The following is a 16,478-nucleotide window of genomic DNA, read 5'->3' as shown; positions in this document are numbered from 1 at the left end:
CTGCTGTATCATTCGCCTCTGGGCAGCTCGAGGAGACGATCCACTCCACCTCCCTCTGTCTCCAGATGACGTTGGCCCCTACAGCGACGAAGCCTTTCTGACCTAAGCCTTTGTGGACTTGCTGTCCTGGCGCCCCAGCGACCAGCATGCCTGCCAGCGGCTGGAGTTGGACCGCTGCAAGGGACTGGCGCAGCAGCTGATAGCGATAGACGGCAGCTATCTCAGCCGTTGTCATGCCGCCCAAGGTTAACAGGTGGGTCAGCTCTGCCAAGCTGCCCCCTTTGCCCCAGGGTCCTCTCTTGGCTCGAATCTTGAAAGATCGATCGTGCACGATGCTCACATGTACAGCTGTGAACTTGCGACCATCGATCGCGAAGTCCTCTCTTCCCTGCCAGAGCTTCTCCGCTTGTGCATTGCGGAGGAAGGAAACAGTCACCGGGATCTCCTCAGCACTCGCTATCTCGGGTCTATACGGAGCCTTCCACATGATTGCTTTACTCTCTTGCACTGAGTCTACGATCAGTCCGATCTCTTCAAATTTCTTCTTCAGCTTTTCTTCATGGTTGACATACACCGAGGAGATGCCCAGGAGAGTCATGGAGATGAAGGAAGTCACCTCGTTGCCTGCTGAGGCGGTGTATGTCTCGACCTTCTCCTTCTTGGCTTCTTCAATCTGCTGCATAAACCACTCTCTGGATGCGTCACTCCATCCAGCCATCGCTTCTTGCAGAAGCTCACGTCGTGCCTGCTGACATGTCGAGCGGATGGCTTCTGCGATAGCGTCGGGGGTGCATCCCTCCACAGCCTTGCAAGCCTGGGCTGTCCTGCTGTGCGGATAACGCTTCGCGAAGCTCTTCACCCTCTCGACGAGATCAGCTTCGAGGACAGAGGCATCCACAAGTCCGCTCTGCGTGTATTGGCATGATCTCCGATACAGCAGGTTGCGAACATTTTCATCATACTGAAGAACCATACTTAGAAAGCTATTTGAAGTAAACAAACCTCTCGCTTGCAGCTTCCTTGGCGCCCTGGCGGCTTCCCCTACACCTGGCAAGGAGCCATGCTGCCGGAAATAACGGCGCCTAAACCCTAAACCCTAAACCCTAAACCCTAAACCCTAAACCCTAAACCCTAAACCCTAAACCCTAAACCCTAAACCCTAAACCCTATTATTATTATTATTATTATTATTATTATGTGAGTTTATTAGAATGCTAGAATGTTGCTTGGCCTCGTTGTGGGCTTATGCAATTTGATCCTAGTCTAAAGAGGCGCTCGAGCACTGGGAGTACACGGCCTACAATGCGAACCCTGCTTCTGAGGCGTCTTTCTACTCTCTACTTCTGCTGTGTTCTCTTGGCTTCCTCAGCCTCAGTCAGGAGAGTTGCCTCTCCTCACCTTGGCTTTCGGTCGCCTCCTACCTTCTCTCCTTACCTTGAACCCTAAACCCTAAACCCTAAACCCTAAACCCTAAACCCTAAAACCCTAAACCCTAAACCCTAAACCCTAAACCCTCATGTGGGGGCGGGGTGGGTCTTTCGACCGTGGTCTGAATTCAAATCACGAAGAGCCAAGCAGGACTTTTTCAGGGGTAGGGTCTTCTTGAGTACAATTTCTCGTGGTATGCGTGGATTTGAATCTTCCACCCTCACCGCGAAACGTTTTAGAGCTCCAAGGTCAATTGAGAAAGGCAACGCTATGCTTTTGTTTCCGTAGTCCTTAGTTCCGAGCCTGGTTTAGGCCCTTTCAAGTTTAGGGTTTAGGGTTTCAAAAATGTTTAGACCTGACACTCCGATCGGACGAGTCGGAGCTTCTTGTCCGATCGGACCGTGGGCCGGCGGTAGTACAGCGAGGAGCCTGACCCTAAACTTGAAACCCTTTTTAAGTTCAATTTATCCGAGCTTCTTGCCACTGATCGGACATACAGCGAGGCCCGTGACCGAGTACGGTCCGACGCCGTGACGGTCGCCGGAAACTTGATGTCCAGGACTCAGTCTGGCCCGTCCGCGTTAGGTGAATATGTCACACTGGCCTCCAGCCTACTGAGCGCTCGCCCCGCGGCGTGTATTCCGTAAGTTCCGAGTTCAATGATTGGCATGATCTCCGATACAGCGGCAGGTTTGGGCCCGGTGCAGTGCCAGTCGGGACTTGAAGGGCCGGGCCCGGAACATCGGGCCCGGTCAGTGCGATGACGGTCGGTAGTAAACTGAGGGGTCCCCAACCAGCCGCTTATCGGCTCTCGCATAGACATCCTAGTCTAATAAAAAAAGAGGCGTTCGAGTACTCTCCTGTGATTGTCCTCGTACTAGGCTGGGAGTACAACCGGGTGACCCTAAACCTAAACCTATCGCCGCTTTGGATTCAAACAGGCACCCATAATTATGCCCAGGCTCATTGCGGTGGATCGGGTATGGGCGCTATAATCAATCTGTATTCTTATCTCTCTATCTGGGTACTGATCTTTAACTTTGAGTAAAGATATCCATACTCTTTTACTCAAACTGAAAGTTACAATTACCAGACTGGTGGGTCTTTTTTTTATCAAGTGCGCCGTGACTGGTCACGTGATCACAGATGGGCACTGCAATGATGGTTGCCTTTACTGTTCTGATGCACCACCCCACCCTATGCTCCTGAAACAAGTTTCTTTATTTGCCCACTATGGGGGTAGTGAATTCAATAAGTGGAGGTTTTAATTCTGTCGGTCACGGCCTGATCTACCTACCCCTATGAGTTCGTTAGGCTTGTATGACCCCTCCTACCTTCACCCTCGCAATCCTGCTGTTTCTCCCCCACGTCGTTCCTTGCTCGCTTGACCCCTAGGTCACTTACATGGATGCTCCAGAGCTAGCTCTCCTACCTCAGCTGTCCTGCTCTCCGCCTGCAACTTTCTTTCCCATCGCTTTCTCCTCGATCTACCTCTGCTTTCCTGTTTTCTGCCTCCTGGTTCCTTTCAAGCCTCTTCCTCCTTAAGATCATCACAAGCTCTTACATCTTCTGACGGAACACGACTCTAATTCCATCCTGTGATTCCCTTGAGCTATTGAGAGCGAGTATAGATCGTTTCACATGCATGTAGATGCATGCAACCCTGACATCTTCCTGCTGAGATGAAGCATTTCTTCTAATCTACCCTCTTCAGACCACCAGCCCTCCTGTTCCCTTAGTTCATTCGGGCTGCTGAGCTTCTTCACCCATGCTGTCTTTTATTCTGTCTGCACATCATCCTTTTTTTACTCTTCCTTTTCCTTCACTCCTGCCCTCTTTACCTTCCGCTCAGTTTCAATCCAGCATTCCTTCATTTCTCTACCCCTTCCTTCCTGCATCTATTCACTGTTATCCAGCTTCCTGCTTTGGCGGTGTGCTGACGCAATTTTTCCCTACCATTCCTTTTGACCACGACCATGCTGTGACCAAAACGAGCTCATCATCATTTGTACCAGTTATTTCGCTTCTGAATTCTGAATATTTTGCACATCTTCCTCTCATTTGTGCTTGCAGGAATAATTTTGGCACTTTTTTGAGAAGAATGCCAAAGTTTGGGAACCCATGCAAGAGGAAATATTACAAGGGTCTCCCACAGCCCGAGTTTTTCAGGTTTTCTGTTTGCTCTTGACGAGTTTGTTTTCTGATTCAGTTTTGGTCAGGCAAGACTCTGCTGAAGCTTTCCAAGAATAGAAATGTTCGATACTGATATACTCGCTTGCTCGTTTCCGAAGTGAGGGACACCTTGATATGTACATATGTGATGCTCATATCGGCACAGGTGTGGAACTACCTGGCTCTGGAGGATAGTAAACTGTCTCGTACACATGACAGAGGATGGGACTATAACCGCCACACATAATACTGAGATGCAAGTCTATCCTGAGTGGCTTCCCTTGGAACCTGAAGCAGAACCACACCCTCTATTTGGTTCTTTGCTGGCTAATTACAAAATTCTTTCTCACCTTTGCTGTTGTAGGACACGAATCCTTCCGAGATTTCCTCGCGCGAAAAGGAAGAAGAATCTTTGCTTCGCACAGTCCTCCCTGGATGCTCCCTCATGCAGTCAAGAGCTCAGGTTGCAAAGTGATATACATCATGCGCAATCCAAAGGATGCAGCAGTAAGTTATGCCAACATGGGTGGCCTGCCCCCGGACGGTTGGGATGGAAGCTTTGAGCGTTTTATTGACCCGCAGTGTCCTCATCCAGGAGGAAGCTATTTCACTTATTTCAAGGAAATGGAGGAATGGCTGACCAAAGAGATTCCCAGAGAAAAGAGCCACGTCATGTATTTCGAAGACGTGAAGCGGGATCAACAATCGGAGGTGACAAGGTTGGCTCACTTCCTGGACATTCAAGTATCAGAACGCAAGATGAAAAAAATAATGGAGCATACATCTTTTGAAAGCATGAAAGGGACAAAGGCCGGCTTCCTTTTGCGCAAGGGGGACGTCGGGGAGTGGAAGGATTGGTTCAGTGATTCACAGAACAACAGAATGGATGAGGCAATCACGGAGAGATTGCGAGGAAGCGAGTTTGCAAAGAAATTGACATTTGAATTGTAGATATCTAATGCTTAGCGCGTCACCCCTTATTCTTTTTGATTTTTTTCGCCATGTTCACACGAGTCTAGTTGTTAAAATAAACTCCCGCAGCCTGTCACCCGCCGATCGGACAGTGTCAAAATCAAGTTCAATTCCGCAACCGGCCGGGTTCCGACTCGCCGAGCCACTGGGTCACGGCGGGCCCAGTTGGTTGGCGCGCGGCGGGCCCGGCTCAGGGCCTGTTCCGATTCAATGGTACTACGGCGGTACGCCCCCCGGACTCATTTGCCGTCTGAGACTCACTGACTCACAGGCTGAGTCCGATCAGCATCAGTGGCCCGCCGGGGCCCGCCGGGCCAGTGCCAGGGAAAAGACAGTAAGGGAAGTTGAAATCTTATCCGGCTGCCACTTCCAGGCTGTTGCGCGCAGGCCCATTCCCCCGCCTGGCCGCCGGGGCGCCACAGATAGTGACTGAGCGGCGAGAAGAATCGAGGCGGAGGAATCCTCATCACATCAGCGCTATCATTCAAAAACTCCTTCAAGCACCTGTCCTACTTCCTCTTTGACAAGCTCGCGGGGCAGGGCCCGGCTGCGGCACGCGCCGTCGTCGGACTCGCCGGTTTCAAGTACTGCCCGTACCGTCCGATCTACCGGGCCCGGTGACCGGGTATGGTCCGATGATCGGCCCGCCGGACCGGGCCCACTGGCGCGGCCCGGCGCGGCGGCGGCGCGGCCCGGCCGCCGGGGCCCCGCCGGGGCCGGCAGTACCCGCCGTGACGGTACGGCACGGTACGGTCGGTCACTCAGCCAGCCTCCGACGTCTTCATATTGATTGTTTACTTAACTTTGAGTAAAAAAGACTGTCGCAAATCAAGGAAATGTGAGTCCACTGCTGCTGCTGCTGCATGATGAAAAACCAGTGCCCATAGGGAGGAATGAGGAGGTGAAGAGTCTGCATATGAGTAGAAAAAGTATGCTCGTGACGTAGTCTAACATGTAGGAGTACATGTGGGCAGAGTACATCGAGTCGTTTGACGACCAACTATGTTTCGTTATGAAGTTTGTCTAGGGTTCTGACTGTTTGATAAAGGAAAACGGGCTGTGTTGCCTTGCTCATCTGCTGGCATGTTTTGCCGATTGAATCGTTCTCCTTGGTCAATCCGCAGAGAAATTTGTTGAGGCACACACCCTTAAGCAGACGGGCATGTCTGAATCAAAGGATGGTATTGGATCAAGGAAGTCAAGTGTTTGAAGCGAGACCGCCTCCACTAGAAGTCGCCCTACCTGTAGTCTTGTCCACTTTGGGAACCATGTCGTACTGGTGGTTTGTTCTTGTGCCCAGTGAGCGTCGAGATCTAGCGAAGAACAAGAACAAAGTGAGATGATACACTTGTTTGTTGGCAAAATTAACATGAAATAGGGTGGTCTAAACAACTATCTTGAAGATCTAGAAAGGTCGCCCAAAAACGCGAGAAGGCTGGAAAAGTGGTTTTACACTGAGTGGCTGGAAAGGAGGAGGAAAGTATGGGATAGCTCGAATGCTTTTGGAAAACTCTGACATAGAATATCTATCCTTTTTAGGTTCGAGGTCTCAAGATCTCAGAAGAAGTCAATCTTGTACTCTCCTAATTTTCTTTCTTCCATGTAATCATATGATTGTTCTTTGGACGCAGAGTATTGCAGAAGAACTGCGTCGCGCTAGACCAACACCAAATTTTATAAGGTAAAATCCTGCTCCTATGTAGGTGTATCAATGGGGCATACAGCATGACACGTTTCTTCAACAGTTTGGACAATCCAGTCATCATCGCCTTGATCTTCTCTGTGCTGGGAGTTTTTCTCTTCAGCGGCAGATGAAGCTGCCAAGTGATTCTCTCATGCACACACACCCTCACATAGGTTTGAAGATGTACGGTCATTGTAAACAATGCCATCAAAACAAATCCCCCGAGTGAGCCGTCTCCCCAAGAAGTTCATGTCAACCATTCAAGCACCACCTGCCGTCTTATGTAAAAGAATCAAAAGAATAGACAAGAATAACTCACGAGGAGGAGGATCAGCATGAGAGTGAAAATGCTGATGAGCAATCCCATTCTTTGTCCCCTTACATGAGTGTTTGGTGCAGCACCAATGCACCATCTTGTAACAACTCAATTCAGCATCTACATGAGGCATTCTTTGCATCCAGTTCCACTCACTGTTGTCCTCCAGGCAAATAGTCTTCTAGAGGATATATCGTTCTCAATATCAAAGGATCGCTATGAACTGTAAGCCTGAAAGAATGCCTCGTCAATTTGCATAGGTCCACACCAGATAAAACTCACTTTGGTGTCCTCCAACCAAGTCTTATCCCCACTTCTCTCAGCGTGATTTCATCACTTACAACCTTGTGGAAGCAGCTTTGGTCTGTTGCCTGCTTCGATTGGACCTTCTCGTCAGGGTGAACCCTCTGGTTGCTGAAAATCAAAGCTTGGTGACTACTGCAAAGGATGCACGAATTGAGCGAGCTATGCAAACTTGCAAGATTATTACATAGGAACTCCATAAAGGGATCTTATTCTTGACTTTCTGATTGAGTCGTGATCAGCACGGTAATCGGCAATTCAGTCTTACATCTCATTGACTTTTGTGTCTAAAGTGACACGATCCACAACAAAACATCGTTTCCCCTCGCTAACCCCATCCTTCGGGCTTTCAATGTGAATAGTGATAAGATGCATCTTTTCTTGGCATGCTGAGAAGGGATCACTGATAGAATTCAATGCGTTGCAAGATAACTTGCCTGATTTCTGCTTTAAGTTGAGATTCAACCTTTGCCGAAGCGAGTGATCGGGAATTGTCAGCGTTGACGATGATGGGAGCTCTTGATGGGAGGAGGGAGGGAGCTCTTGATGGGAGGAGGGAGGGAGCTCTGGATGGGAAGAGGGAGGGAGCTCTGGATGGGAGGAGGGAGGGAGCTCTGGATGGGAGGAGGGAGGGAGCTCTGTATGGGAGGAGGGAGGGAGCTCTGGATGGGAGGAGGGAGGGAGCTCTTGATGGGAGGAGGGAGCAAGCATCGTTTGGGTGTGCTGCTATTTTGTCTCTAAAATGACCGAAGGCCGATCGGGCCGGGTGCTGGTCACTGACCAGTAAGTGCGTGGCCCGGTGCCGGCCAAAAAAGTTCAGTACGAGGACAATCGGGGCAGGAGAGTCGAGGAGGCTTGACCCTGACACTGTCGCACAGGCCACACGGCGAGAAGAGAAAAGACAGCGAGAACCAAACCTAAACCTGCCAACTGCTGCCCCCAAACTTAACTGATAAAACAGTAACAGACCGTCTTGACGCCACGGTACCGTGCATTCCTGAGCCTGGCAAGCACAAAGCTACAATCGTTGGTAAGGTTTTGTCTTTACTAACCCTTTAGCTATTGAATTTAGGAGGAGGAATGTCCTGTCCATCTGCGGTGCCTGCAAGACGCTCCAATGCTGCCAATCGTCTTTCCAAGTTTGCCATGGTTCGCTTCGGATCGATACCACCCGAAATATCGTCGATTCTTTGCTCAATATCGTCTAATCTTGAAACAATAGGACGCACCACTTCCTCTGGTCCTGGTTTCTTTTCCAGTTTCGAGAGTCCAGTTTCCAACTTGTCCACAGAAGGCTCCACTGTATTTGGTCCAATAGAACCATGAAAATGAAAGCCTTCACTGTTGTCCTTGATCAACCTCCAATCGAGGGACGGCGGACGTTTCTCTAACTCTTTGATCCTTTCTTCAAGGTCATCAATCCTCTCCTTGATCGATTTCCTTCCTTCCAACCTCCGTAGTCTGTCCTGCATGCTTTCAACCTCGTGGTGAAGATCAATGACCTGATCTTTTGCAGGCTTCTCGAGAGCTGAGAGACGCTTTTCCATGTCAGACAAGCGTTCTTCGTTGTTCGGAGAGCCAACCACTGTTCCTGAGAACATCGAGTCTCCTACCCTGCCACTGACAGGAGTTCCTGGTGCGATGTATTTGTCCGAGATCACTTTTACCGTCACCGCGCCCTTAGTTGGCGACACCCTCGTGCCAGCAGCAACGCTGCCCGTAAAAACAACCACACCCCCAGTAGCTGCCTTCATCTTTCCTTTCACAATGTCACCGATCTTGGTCAAGGACAACTGTGACGCAGGAACATCAACGCGAATCAGTTCGTTCCTGTGAATAATGCTGGACTGATCTAGGTTCAAGGAGACCAAGGATGCAGCCTGCGACTTCAGGATAGTTTCAGAAACATGTAGGATGCATACAAACGCCAGAAAAATCCCAGAACAGAGGAGTAGGAACCCAGGCTTTTCGACCGTCATCGTCTATCCCAAGTGTGGAACAGACTTGGTTTGCTTTGTTTCTTCCTGCATAGAAAAAATCAGCACATCCACGAACAACTACCAAAGACCGCGGAGTGCACATAGAACATGATATCGTAATATGCACCCACAGCACGTATCAAAAGAAGTTGTATGCTGATAGATTTTTGAGATCTCAGCGATCACGGAAGGGTCCTGATAAGGAAAACTTCGTAATAGTGCTATCTATCCCTGCATACTCTTGCACTTTCAACATGTTTGCGACGATACTGGTTATTCAACCTAATTTGATTCTCGATCAAAGTAGCTACAAGACTTCCTCTGAGCGTCTTCCTTTTCGTCATGTTATGATCGCGCCATACCCTCCATCTTGATGTCACTGCCGGTCACAATGCATGTGACCATTGCAAGGAGATACTGCAAATACACCATGATGAAGATGCTCATACTCATGCTGCTCGTCCTCTACGCGCCCCTGCCCCAGGCTCCCTCATTCTACTCGCTTGCCATGGCTCTTCGTGTACCGTATCAAGGTGTACAGGGTGGGTGCTAATAGGCTATTGGGATGGGGTGGGGTCATTCCTCTGATTGTCTTTCGAAAGAGATGGGTAGGGGTAGGGGTGGGGGTGGGGGGTAGAGATCTCTTTTATAATATTTCTAATTATTTGAGTAAACATTCGGCGAAGTCTGCCTCCACAATCAACATACTGCGAACCCGGAAATAGAAAATGGCGGCGCCAGGTGATGGAACATATGCGGAAGAGAGAATGAGATCTGAAAGGAGTGAGAAATGAAGAGGAAAATAGGTCATTCATATGGAATAGTTGTTGTGGTTGTTGTGGTTGAGGAGGAGGAGGAGAATAAGGGTGAAAAAATCATGTCAATATTGCGAAAGAGCGAAAAGTGGAAACATGATTATTTGAGGTCTTGTATGGAAGATATGGATTATGCCGGCGTTGTAATTTCTGTTATTGCTTATCCTGAAAGATATTTTGTAGGCTTACGTCATCCTGGGCCTTCCCGTCTTTTACTCTCTGCAATTCTGGGAGTTCTAGTCATTTGTGCGTGCTTAATGCTCAAGGTACTTGCACACTATGAAAATGAAGAGGGCTCAAGAAGTTTGCTTGCTATAGGATGACAAGCACGAGATCTCCCTGTTCTCCCGATCAACCTTGCAGGGGAGTTCACATGAAAGACAAAGAGCGAACTCAGCCCGTATGCGCTCGCTGCCATCACGTTTTGTGGAGTTGCAAGAAGGTATAGACTCTTCACGCATATGCAGGATTGCAGGATTCTATGACTAAACACATGCACTTTCCAGGAGCAGTCCAGCAGGACGATGATAGTGATATTTCCCGGCAGAAGAATGAATTGTAAGGACATTCCTTGACATCCATTCTTACTAAACACTTTGTTTAGAGCTAAGCAAGAATCAAAGCACATGGCAGAACGCGAGGCAGCAATGGAGAAAGCGTTGCATTTGATGGAGGTTGAAGAGATAATCTCAACATCAATACCGATGTAACGACTGCGTCAGATTGAAGCACGGAAGGGCCGTGTGAATGCTGAATCACAAAAGTGGCTCAAATGGAAAGCAGCTCATGAGAAATACGAGCAAGCAGCATTCGAGAATATCTCGTCCATCGAAAACAACAAGACTGTGAACCATGTCTTGTTCGTCGATTGCTCAGTTGATCCGTGCTTTGGCAGGGCATCTCTCCAGAAGGGGAGGCGTATTTCGACAAGATCGGCACGTTAGCACAGAAATACGATGGGTCTTTGGGATACGAAAGCCTGTTGAACATGTCAAAAGAGCTGGAGGAGAACAGAACGATATCTTGGAACCATTTGCTTTCAGTGCAGAAGAATCGCTCGACTTTCTTTCCCCTCATAGATAGAGGCATAGAGATTCACATCGGCTCCCCAGCACAGTCGAACATCCGTTCTTCGAGTGGCTTGTCGTTGGCAGACAGTCGTAACTTACAATCGTTGCCTTCAAGTAGCTCAGCCTTGAAGGTGGGGCAGAAGGCGGTCGCTATCAAATCCTTTTTGTTCTCGCAGGGGGGGATGATTCCTGTGAAGGAGGGGGAGGCAGTTACCGTTCTCGAAGTCGACGATAAGATGGGGGTCGACAAAGTTCTGACAGGACAAGGAAAGGTGGGCTGGTTTCCTCAGACTGACTTGCGAGGTCAAACAGAGACGAAAGGACCATCATTTTCGCGCAACACTGTGGAGTCTTCGAGGAATTCTGATGTAGTGGCATCTGCGATAGCAGAAGGAAATCAAAGATACGCAGAAGCGAGGGAGAGAGAAATCGCCATGTCGAAGGAGAAGAGGAAAACTCGTGCAATGATTAGATCGAGTTCAGATAGCAAGATGCTAGATGCTTCTGCTAGTCATGGGGAAAGTGATAACGAGCAGGTACAGCCTCCGTCAGTTGTTCAAAATGCGATTAGAGAAGCGAACGATCGCTATCGGAGTGCCAAGAAACAGGAGGTGGAGCGATCGCTTCAGCTAGAAAAGCTCCGCAAAAAGCAACGATCTCTTGTGAAGGAAATTCACGAGCAAGAGAAGCTCATTGACATGGCTAAGCAAGCTCGTGAAGAAGCAGATGCTCAGGACGATGAAGAGAAGGGAAGCCCGGACGCTGTCAAACCAGCCAGCTCCCTTCCAGCTGCTTCAGCTGTCAAATCAACCAGCTCGTCGTCCGCTGCCTCAGATGAGCAGGATGACGACTTGACTATCGTCAAAAGCGACGACGCGGTTCTTGCGGGCCTGAGGAAGGCGCAGAAGTCCTACGTGTCTGCCAAGGTGAAGGAGGAAGAGAAGAGTCTGCTTGAGCGAATCAAGCGAGCGGATGCGAGAAGCTCACTGAGCAAGGAGAGAGAAGTGGAGAGGAAGGTGAGGGATCAGAGGATGAAGATCTCTAAAGAGGAGGATGAAGACAAGCATGCGGCCGTCAATGCCAACCTGAAGAGGCACGTGGATGCGATCGGGTCTGCCTTTAAGAGCGAGGAAGACTACTTCCTGCAGGCTCACAAGAAGGAAATTCACAACCTGGCTATGGAGAGGATGAGAAAAGCGAGTCACATGCTAGCGTTGCCGCGAGGAGGCATGACAACGGAGAGGAAGGGACTGACTCAATCGCCAATGTCGAAGAGCTTGGTCACGAAGTCGACAAGCAGATGGAGGAAGGAGCAGGAGCTGGTGCGAGAGTCCTGGAGGTGAAATGGTGGCTAACTGGAGTGCAGGAGCTGGAGACGAGGAGGGCAGAGGAAGAGGCTGTCAGAGCTGCGGATAAGATGTTCAACCGACACATGAAACCGCTGGAACATGTGGAGAGAGGATACGAGAACTACGAGCATGAGCTGGAAAGGTGAGGAGAGAGGGCTGGAGGAGCAGGGGGATGCGAAGGGAGAGCGTCGGTGAGAATTATTGTAGGAGGGAGATCAACAATGATAAGGTCCGAGGCAAGAAGTAAGGAGAAAGAAGTTGGTGTCACCTTGTATGTTATCATGTAAGAAATTATTTTGACATCTCATGTACAAGCTCCTTTCAATGAAGATAATCTTCAAGAAACACGTCTCCATCACACCTGCAGAACTAGTCAAACTTGTCACTCCTCCTCTGCTTTCTTACTCTGTTGTCATGACAAGCTGCTCGATTTGCTTCTCAAGTCGACGTGCGAGGGATCTATTGAACAGAGTGAGGAGGAAGGGGGGGGGGGGAGGGGGGAAGGGGGGAGCAGAGAAGAGCAGAGCAGAAATTCTCACATGGCTATCTTCCGGTAGAAGCGAGCCCCCACCATTGGCTCGTTGCAGCTGAGAAGTTCGAGGACGTCGTAGGAGGTGATGAGGCAGTCCACTTCTGACTCTGCAATGATGCTTGCTCCTGCTCCCTTGTTCCCACTCTCCAAGAAGGCAAGCTCGCCGAGAATCGAGTCTCCCAACCCTGCCTGCCGCACCGAGAACACCGTCCCCGTCGCTCCTCGTGCCGTCACCATGCCGCTGATGAGGTGGATGATAGATCGCTTGACGCATCCTGCCTCCATGATCACTTCCCCTGAGCGGAACGAGGCTCGCTTGGACTTGGCGAGCAGCTGAGAGAAGATGGCGGACTCGGCGTCGGAGATGCTCTCGTTAACGAGGACGAAGCCGAAGGACCGAAGCTGCTCGCTCTGACCGCGTGAGGGGAAGAAACTACCTTGAGACTTCCAAGCAGGAGACTCGAGGACCATCTGCTTCTTGTTCTGCAGCTTCTTGAGAACCTTCTCGGCTATTCGGAGGTCAGACGCGGCCATCAGGATAGTCTCGCTCTTCTCCGCCTTGTCGCTCTTCTCCGCCTTGTCGCTCTTCTCGCTTCCCTTCCCTTCCCCCGTCAGCAGGTTCGACATACGTGTGCGCAGCTTCGTGGCGCTTGCGTGGGGTCCCGGGGACGAAGGAACTTCGTCGTCCGAGGCTTGCGGGTTGGAGACGCTCCTCGTCAGCGGCTTTCCGCTGTCGTCCCCACGGAGGGTGGAAGTGCGAGAGAGCAGCCGGAAGCTTTCATCCCCGCTGGAGAAGTGAGACAGCGGAGAGCCGTCATGCTCGAGCAGGGTGCTGTGGTTGAGGATGAGGCGATCGCTCTCAGCGCGGAAGCTTCGGATGTGATGGACGGCGATGCGCCAGTCGCGCTGGAGGGAGGAGACGGTGGCGAAGATGACCCACTCCAAGAAGATGAAGAACTGTCCCTCAACCTTGCGCGTCCCCTGCACCAGCGTTGCCTCGCAGGAGAAGATCACGCGCTCCGTGATGGGTAGCTCGTTCCTTTCGATGACGCTCGCGACGAACCTCGCGCGCTCGTCCGCCTGCCCAGCCTCCGCGTCTCGCTTCACGTTCTGCGCCTGCGCCGTCTGGTGCAGGAGGACCGCGATGTCGCGCGACTTGCACGCGAGGTTCTTTGCCAGCGTCTCGAAGAGGTTAAGGAGGTCAGCTGGGCTGAGGTCCACCTGGCAGCTGGGGAGGTGCAGGTCTCTGCCGAGGTCGAGGCATCGCAGCCTCGCTCGCTTGCTCCTCACGACGCATCGCATGTTGGTCATGGGCTGCCCCTTGCCCAGCAGACACTCCCGCATGTTCAGCAGAGCTCCAGCTCCCACCTTCCCCATGTACATCGACGAGTTGCACTGATTCATTCCCAGTGCGCACCCGTCGGGAGCTCGCATGTGCTCGATCTCGAGCTGTACGCCTCCCTCCTCCACCCACAGCAGCTTGCCCTTCTCTCCGAAGCAGCTCAGCCCTGACACCTCCGCATCCTCCTCCAGCTCGATGCACCCGCGGCCGCGCAGGAAGATATCGGCTATGCTCTCCTTGAGCTGGAGCTCGCGGATGCCGGGAGGGAGTCCCAGATCGAGGCCGTTGACCGAGTACGGCTTGATGTCAAAGAAGTCTTTCGCCTCCTCCGATGACCCCGCAAACACTTCAACGGTCAGCTCGAAGCGGTCGGAGAACCGCTCTTGCTTCCAGTCGTTGTACGCCTCGTCGATCTCGCTCTTGCTGAACACGATCCGCGACTGGTGGAAGGCAGTGTGGAAGGAAACGAAGCACAGCAGCTTTCCCTTCACACCCCCGTACCTCACCCCCATCCCCCCGGGCAGCAGCTCCCCTCGCTGCCCCACGATGTTGCTCATGGCGGCATCAGCGTCGAAGTAGAAGAAGCGGATCGTGATGTCGCCGCTGACTGCCAGCAGCCCGAGGTCGAACGTCCACACGCTGTTCTCCATGTCCTCCGTCTGCAGGTCGAAGATACCGTGCGCCTTGCCGTAGTCGAAGATGAGGTTGGTCCCGTTGAGCACCATGAACGACACTCGGCACGCCTGCTTCTGCCAGCTGGGCGTCGTTTTCAGCTGCACGCTCTTGAGGAGGAGGAGGCGGGGAGAGAGGAAGTCAATCTCCCCGTCGTTAGCCAGCAGCTTCTCCAGATACCCAAGGTAGCGCTTCTGACATGGCGCATCCACCCCCTGCATCCCCCTGTGTGTCTGCGACGGCTGCGTCCTCCGGTGAGCGAAGTACGCCATGGCCTCGTCTGCTGTCCGGCAGGTCGCCGTCCACATCATCATGGCAGACACGAAGGTACCTGTGCGTCCCTTCCCCCCCCGGCAGTGGATGGTGAGCACGTTCTTCTTGCTTGCGTTCAGCCATCGCGTCGCTCGCTCGCAGTACTCGAGGAGGATCTTGAGGGTGGGCGCGTTGTGGTCGAACATAGGAAGCTTCTGCACCTGCCCGTAGAGCAGCGACGAGTCGTAGTTGCCGTTGCCTGCCTCCTCAAAGTTCTCGCAGAGGTTAACCACCACGAAACTCCCGAAGTGCCGCGAGGAGAAGAACTTCGCCACGTCCCGCACGTCGTTGCGGTACATGGCGCCGTCGACGCAAGGGAGCGCCATGGCGAGGAGGCGGTCGCAAATGTAAGTGAGGTCGAGGTTGAGGTTGGCGTCTGGGTCGATGAACCTCCGCTTGTTCACTGATACCACCGTCTGCAGCCGTACGCGCAGGTCAGAGCCCAGCGAGCGGCAGCGATGGAGAGCTGAGATGGTGCGAAGCAGCTGCAAAGCAAGGTGAAGGCGGGCATTAACGTCAAGCTTAGAGGAGGAGGGCTGATGACTGCTGGGGTCAACCTCAGCTGACAAGCAGCTGCTGCTGTGGAGGGCGAGGACGATGCTGGAGGCGAGGAGGACGATGAGGTACCAGAGGTTGAAGCCCTGCGAGATCAGGCAGGCGTAGGTAGGGCAGTATATCCTCCGTCCTGCAAAGTCGGGCTCGAAGATGATGGGGAGGATGTAGCAGAGGTGGAAGAAGATGAGGAGGACGATGAACGCAAAGTTTCCTCGGTTCAGCCTCGTCCTCGTCTCGTCGACTGCACACAGAAAGTCGCCAGACCATCCGATCTGAAGGACAAAGAAGCTGATGAGGTCAGCAATTGCGATGCCGACGATCCAACACACGCGGAAGTAGAGCCAGAGATTCGACTGCGCGCGCACTTGCTGCCCCACGTCCGGGTCCAGCTGACCCTCGTGGTTGACCTGAGGAGGATAAGCAGAGACAAGGAGGGTTGAGACCAGCAGCATAGAGAGAGGAGAAGAGGAGAGAGACGGGGGGGGAGAAAGGGCAGAAGAGGAGAAAAGAAGAGGCAGGAGAGACAGGAGAGAGGAGGAGAGGAGGAGACACACGTGAAGAGCAGGAAGAAGGAGCGAGAAGAAAGTGAGCCACCTCCTCTGCTTCTTTCCGCGACTGGTCGTCCACCACTGACCGTCTGAAGGCACTCTTGTTCCTCCAGGCCATCGGCGCGCTGCTGCCGCTCTCACTCATTGCACGAAACTGTCGGCGCTCGAGCACCGAAGACTCCTGCAGAGGCAGATGAGAAGCATCGAGAGAGAGGAGGTGAGGAGGTGAGAGGAGAGGAAAGGAGAGAAGAGAGGGAAGGAGAGAGGAGAGGAAAGGAGAGAAGAGAGCAGGGCAGAGGACAAGGCAAGGGATTTCTAGTGGTACTAACGTGAGAGATTCTGGTAGTGGGAGTGGCTGGATGGCTCAACTTCCTTCGGAACGAATGGTTCCCCTTGATTCTTCCCGAGTCCAGCTGACTGTCAGGATGA

At 52.0% G+C, this 16,478-nt stretch overlaps 6 protein-coding genes across 6 annotated transcripts; 3 read left to right on the top strand and 3 right to left on the bottom strand.

Annotated features, from left to right (window-relative positions):
• Positions 1–102: 102 nt before the first annotated feature.
• GUITHDRAFT_103271 (hypothetical protein) lies at positions 103–973 on the bottom strand (the record flags this gene model as incomplete). The annotated part of the gene is made up of 2 exons (XM_005838279.1): positions 103–126; positions 173–973. The coding sequence occupies 2 exons, from the start codon at positions 971–973 to the stop codon at positions 103–105; spliced, it is 825 nt and encodes a 274-aa protein (XP_005838336.1).
• Positions 974–4,083: 3,110 nt separating this feature from the next.
• On the top strand, positions 4,084–4,551 carry GUITHDRAFT_103270 (hypothetical protein; the record flags this gene model as incomplete). Its single annotated transcript, XM_005838278.1, has 1 exon — positions 4,084–4,551. One exon carries the CDS (start codon positions 4,084–4,086, stop codon positions 4,549–4,551), a length of 468 nt encoding a protein of 155 aa, XP_005838335.1.
• A 1,140-nt stretch (positions 4,552–5,691) lies between these two features.
• Positions 5,692–6,465, top strand: GUITHDRAFT_151048 (hypothetical protein). The gene is made up of 5 exons (XM_005838277.1): positions 5,692–5,906; positions 5,951–6,052; positions 6,112–6,147; positions 6,204–6,253; positions 6,318–6,465. The coding sequence occupies exons 1-5, from the start codon at positions 5,841–5,843 to the stop codon at positions 6,385–6,387; spliced, it is 324 nt and encodes a 107-aa protein (XP_005838334.1). The 5' UTR covers positions 5,692–5,840; the 3' UTR covers positions 6,388–6,465.
• Positions 6,466–7,930: 1,465 nt separating this feature from the next.
• GUITHDRAFT_134823 (hypothetical protein) lies at positions 7,931–8,854 on the bottom strand (the record flags this gene model as incomplete). The annotated part of the gene is made up of 1 exon (XM_005838276.1): positions 7,931–8,854. One exon carries the CDS (start codon positions 8,852–8,854, stop codon positions 7,931–7,933), a length of 924 nt encoding a protein of 307 aa, XP_005838333.1.
• Positions 8,855–9,582: 728 nt separating this feature from the next.
• On the top strand, positions 9,583–12,430 carry GUITHDRAFT_161684 (hypothetical protein; the record flags this gene model as incomplete). Its single annotated transcript, XM_005838275.1, has 8 exons — positions 9,583–9,595; positions 9,853–9,935; positions 10,033–10,111; positions 10,137–10,227; positions 10,274–10,343; positions 10,565–12,061; positions 12,106–12,230; positions 12,296–12,430. The coding sequence occupies 8 exons, from the start codon at positions 9,583–9,585 to the stop codon at positions 12,333–12,335; spliced, it is 1,998 nt and encodes a 665-aa protein (XP_005838332.1). The 3' UTR covers positions 12,336–12,430.
• Positions 12,431–14,876: 2,446 nt separating this feature from the next.
• Positions 14,877–15,359, bottom strand: GUITHDRAFT_46707 (hypothetical protein; the record flags this gene model as incomplete). Its single annotated transcript, XM_005838274.1, has 1 exon — positions 14,877–15,359. A coding segment is annotated over one exon (483 nt), but the record flags the coding sequence as incomplete, so codon positions are not given.
• Between the last annotated feature and the right edge of the window lie 1,119 nt (positions 15,360–16,478).

The sequence above is a fragment of the Guillardia theta genome (assembly GCF_000315625.1).
Source record: "Guillardia theta CCMP2712 unplaced genomic scaffold GUITHscaffold_12, whole genome shotgun sequence".
NCBI classification, from domain to species: domain Eukaryota; class Cryptophyceae; order Pyrenomonadales; family Geminigeraceae; genus Guillardia; species Guillardia theta.
Note: the sequence above shows the minus strand (reverse complement) of the source record. Positions and strands in the feature narration are given on the sequence as shown.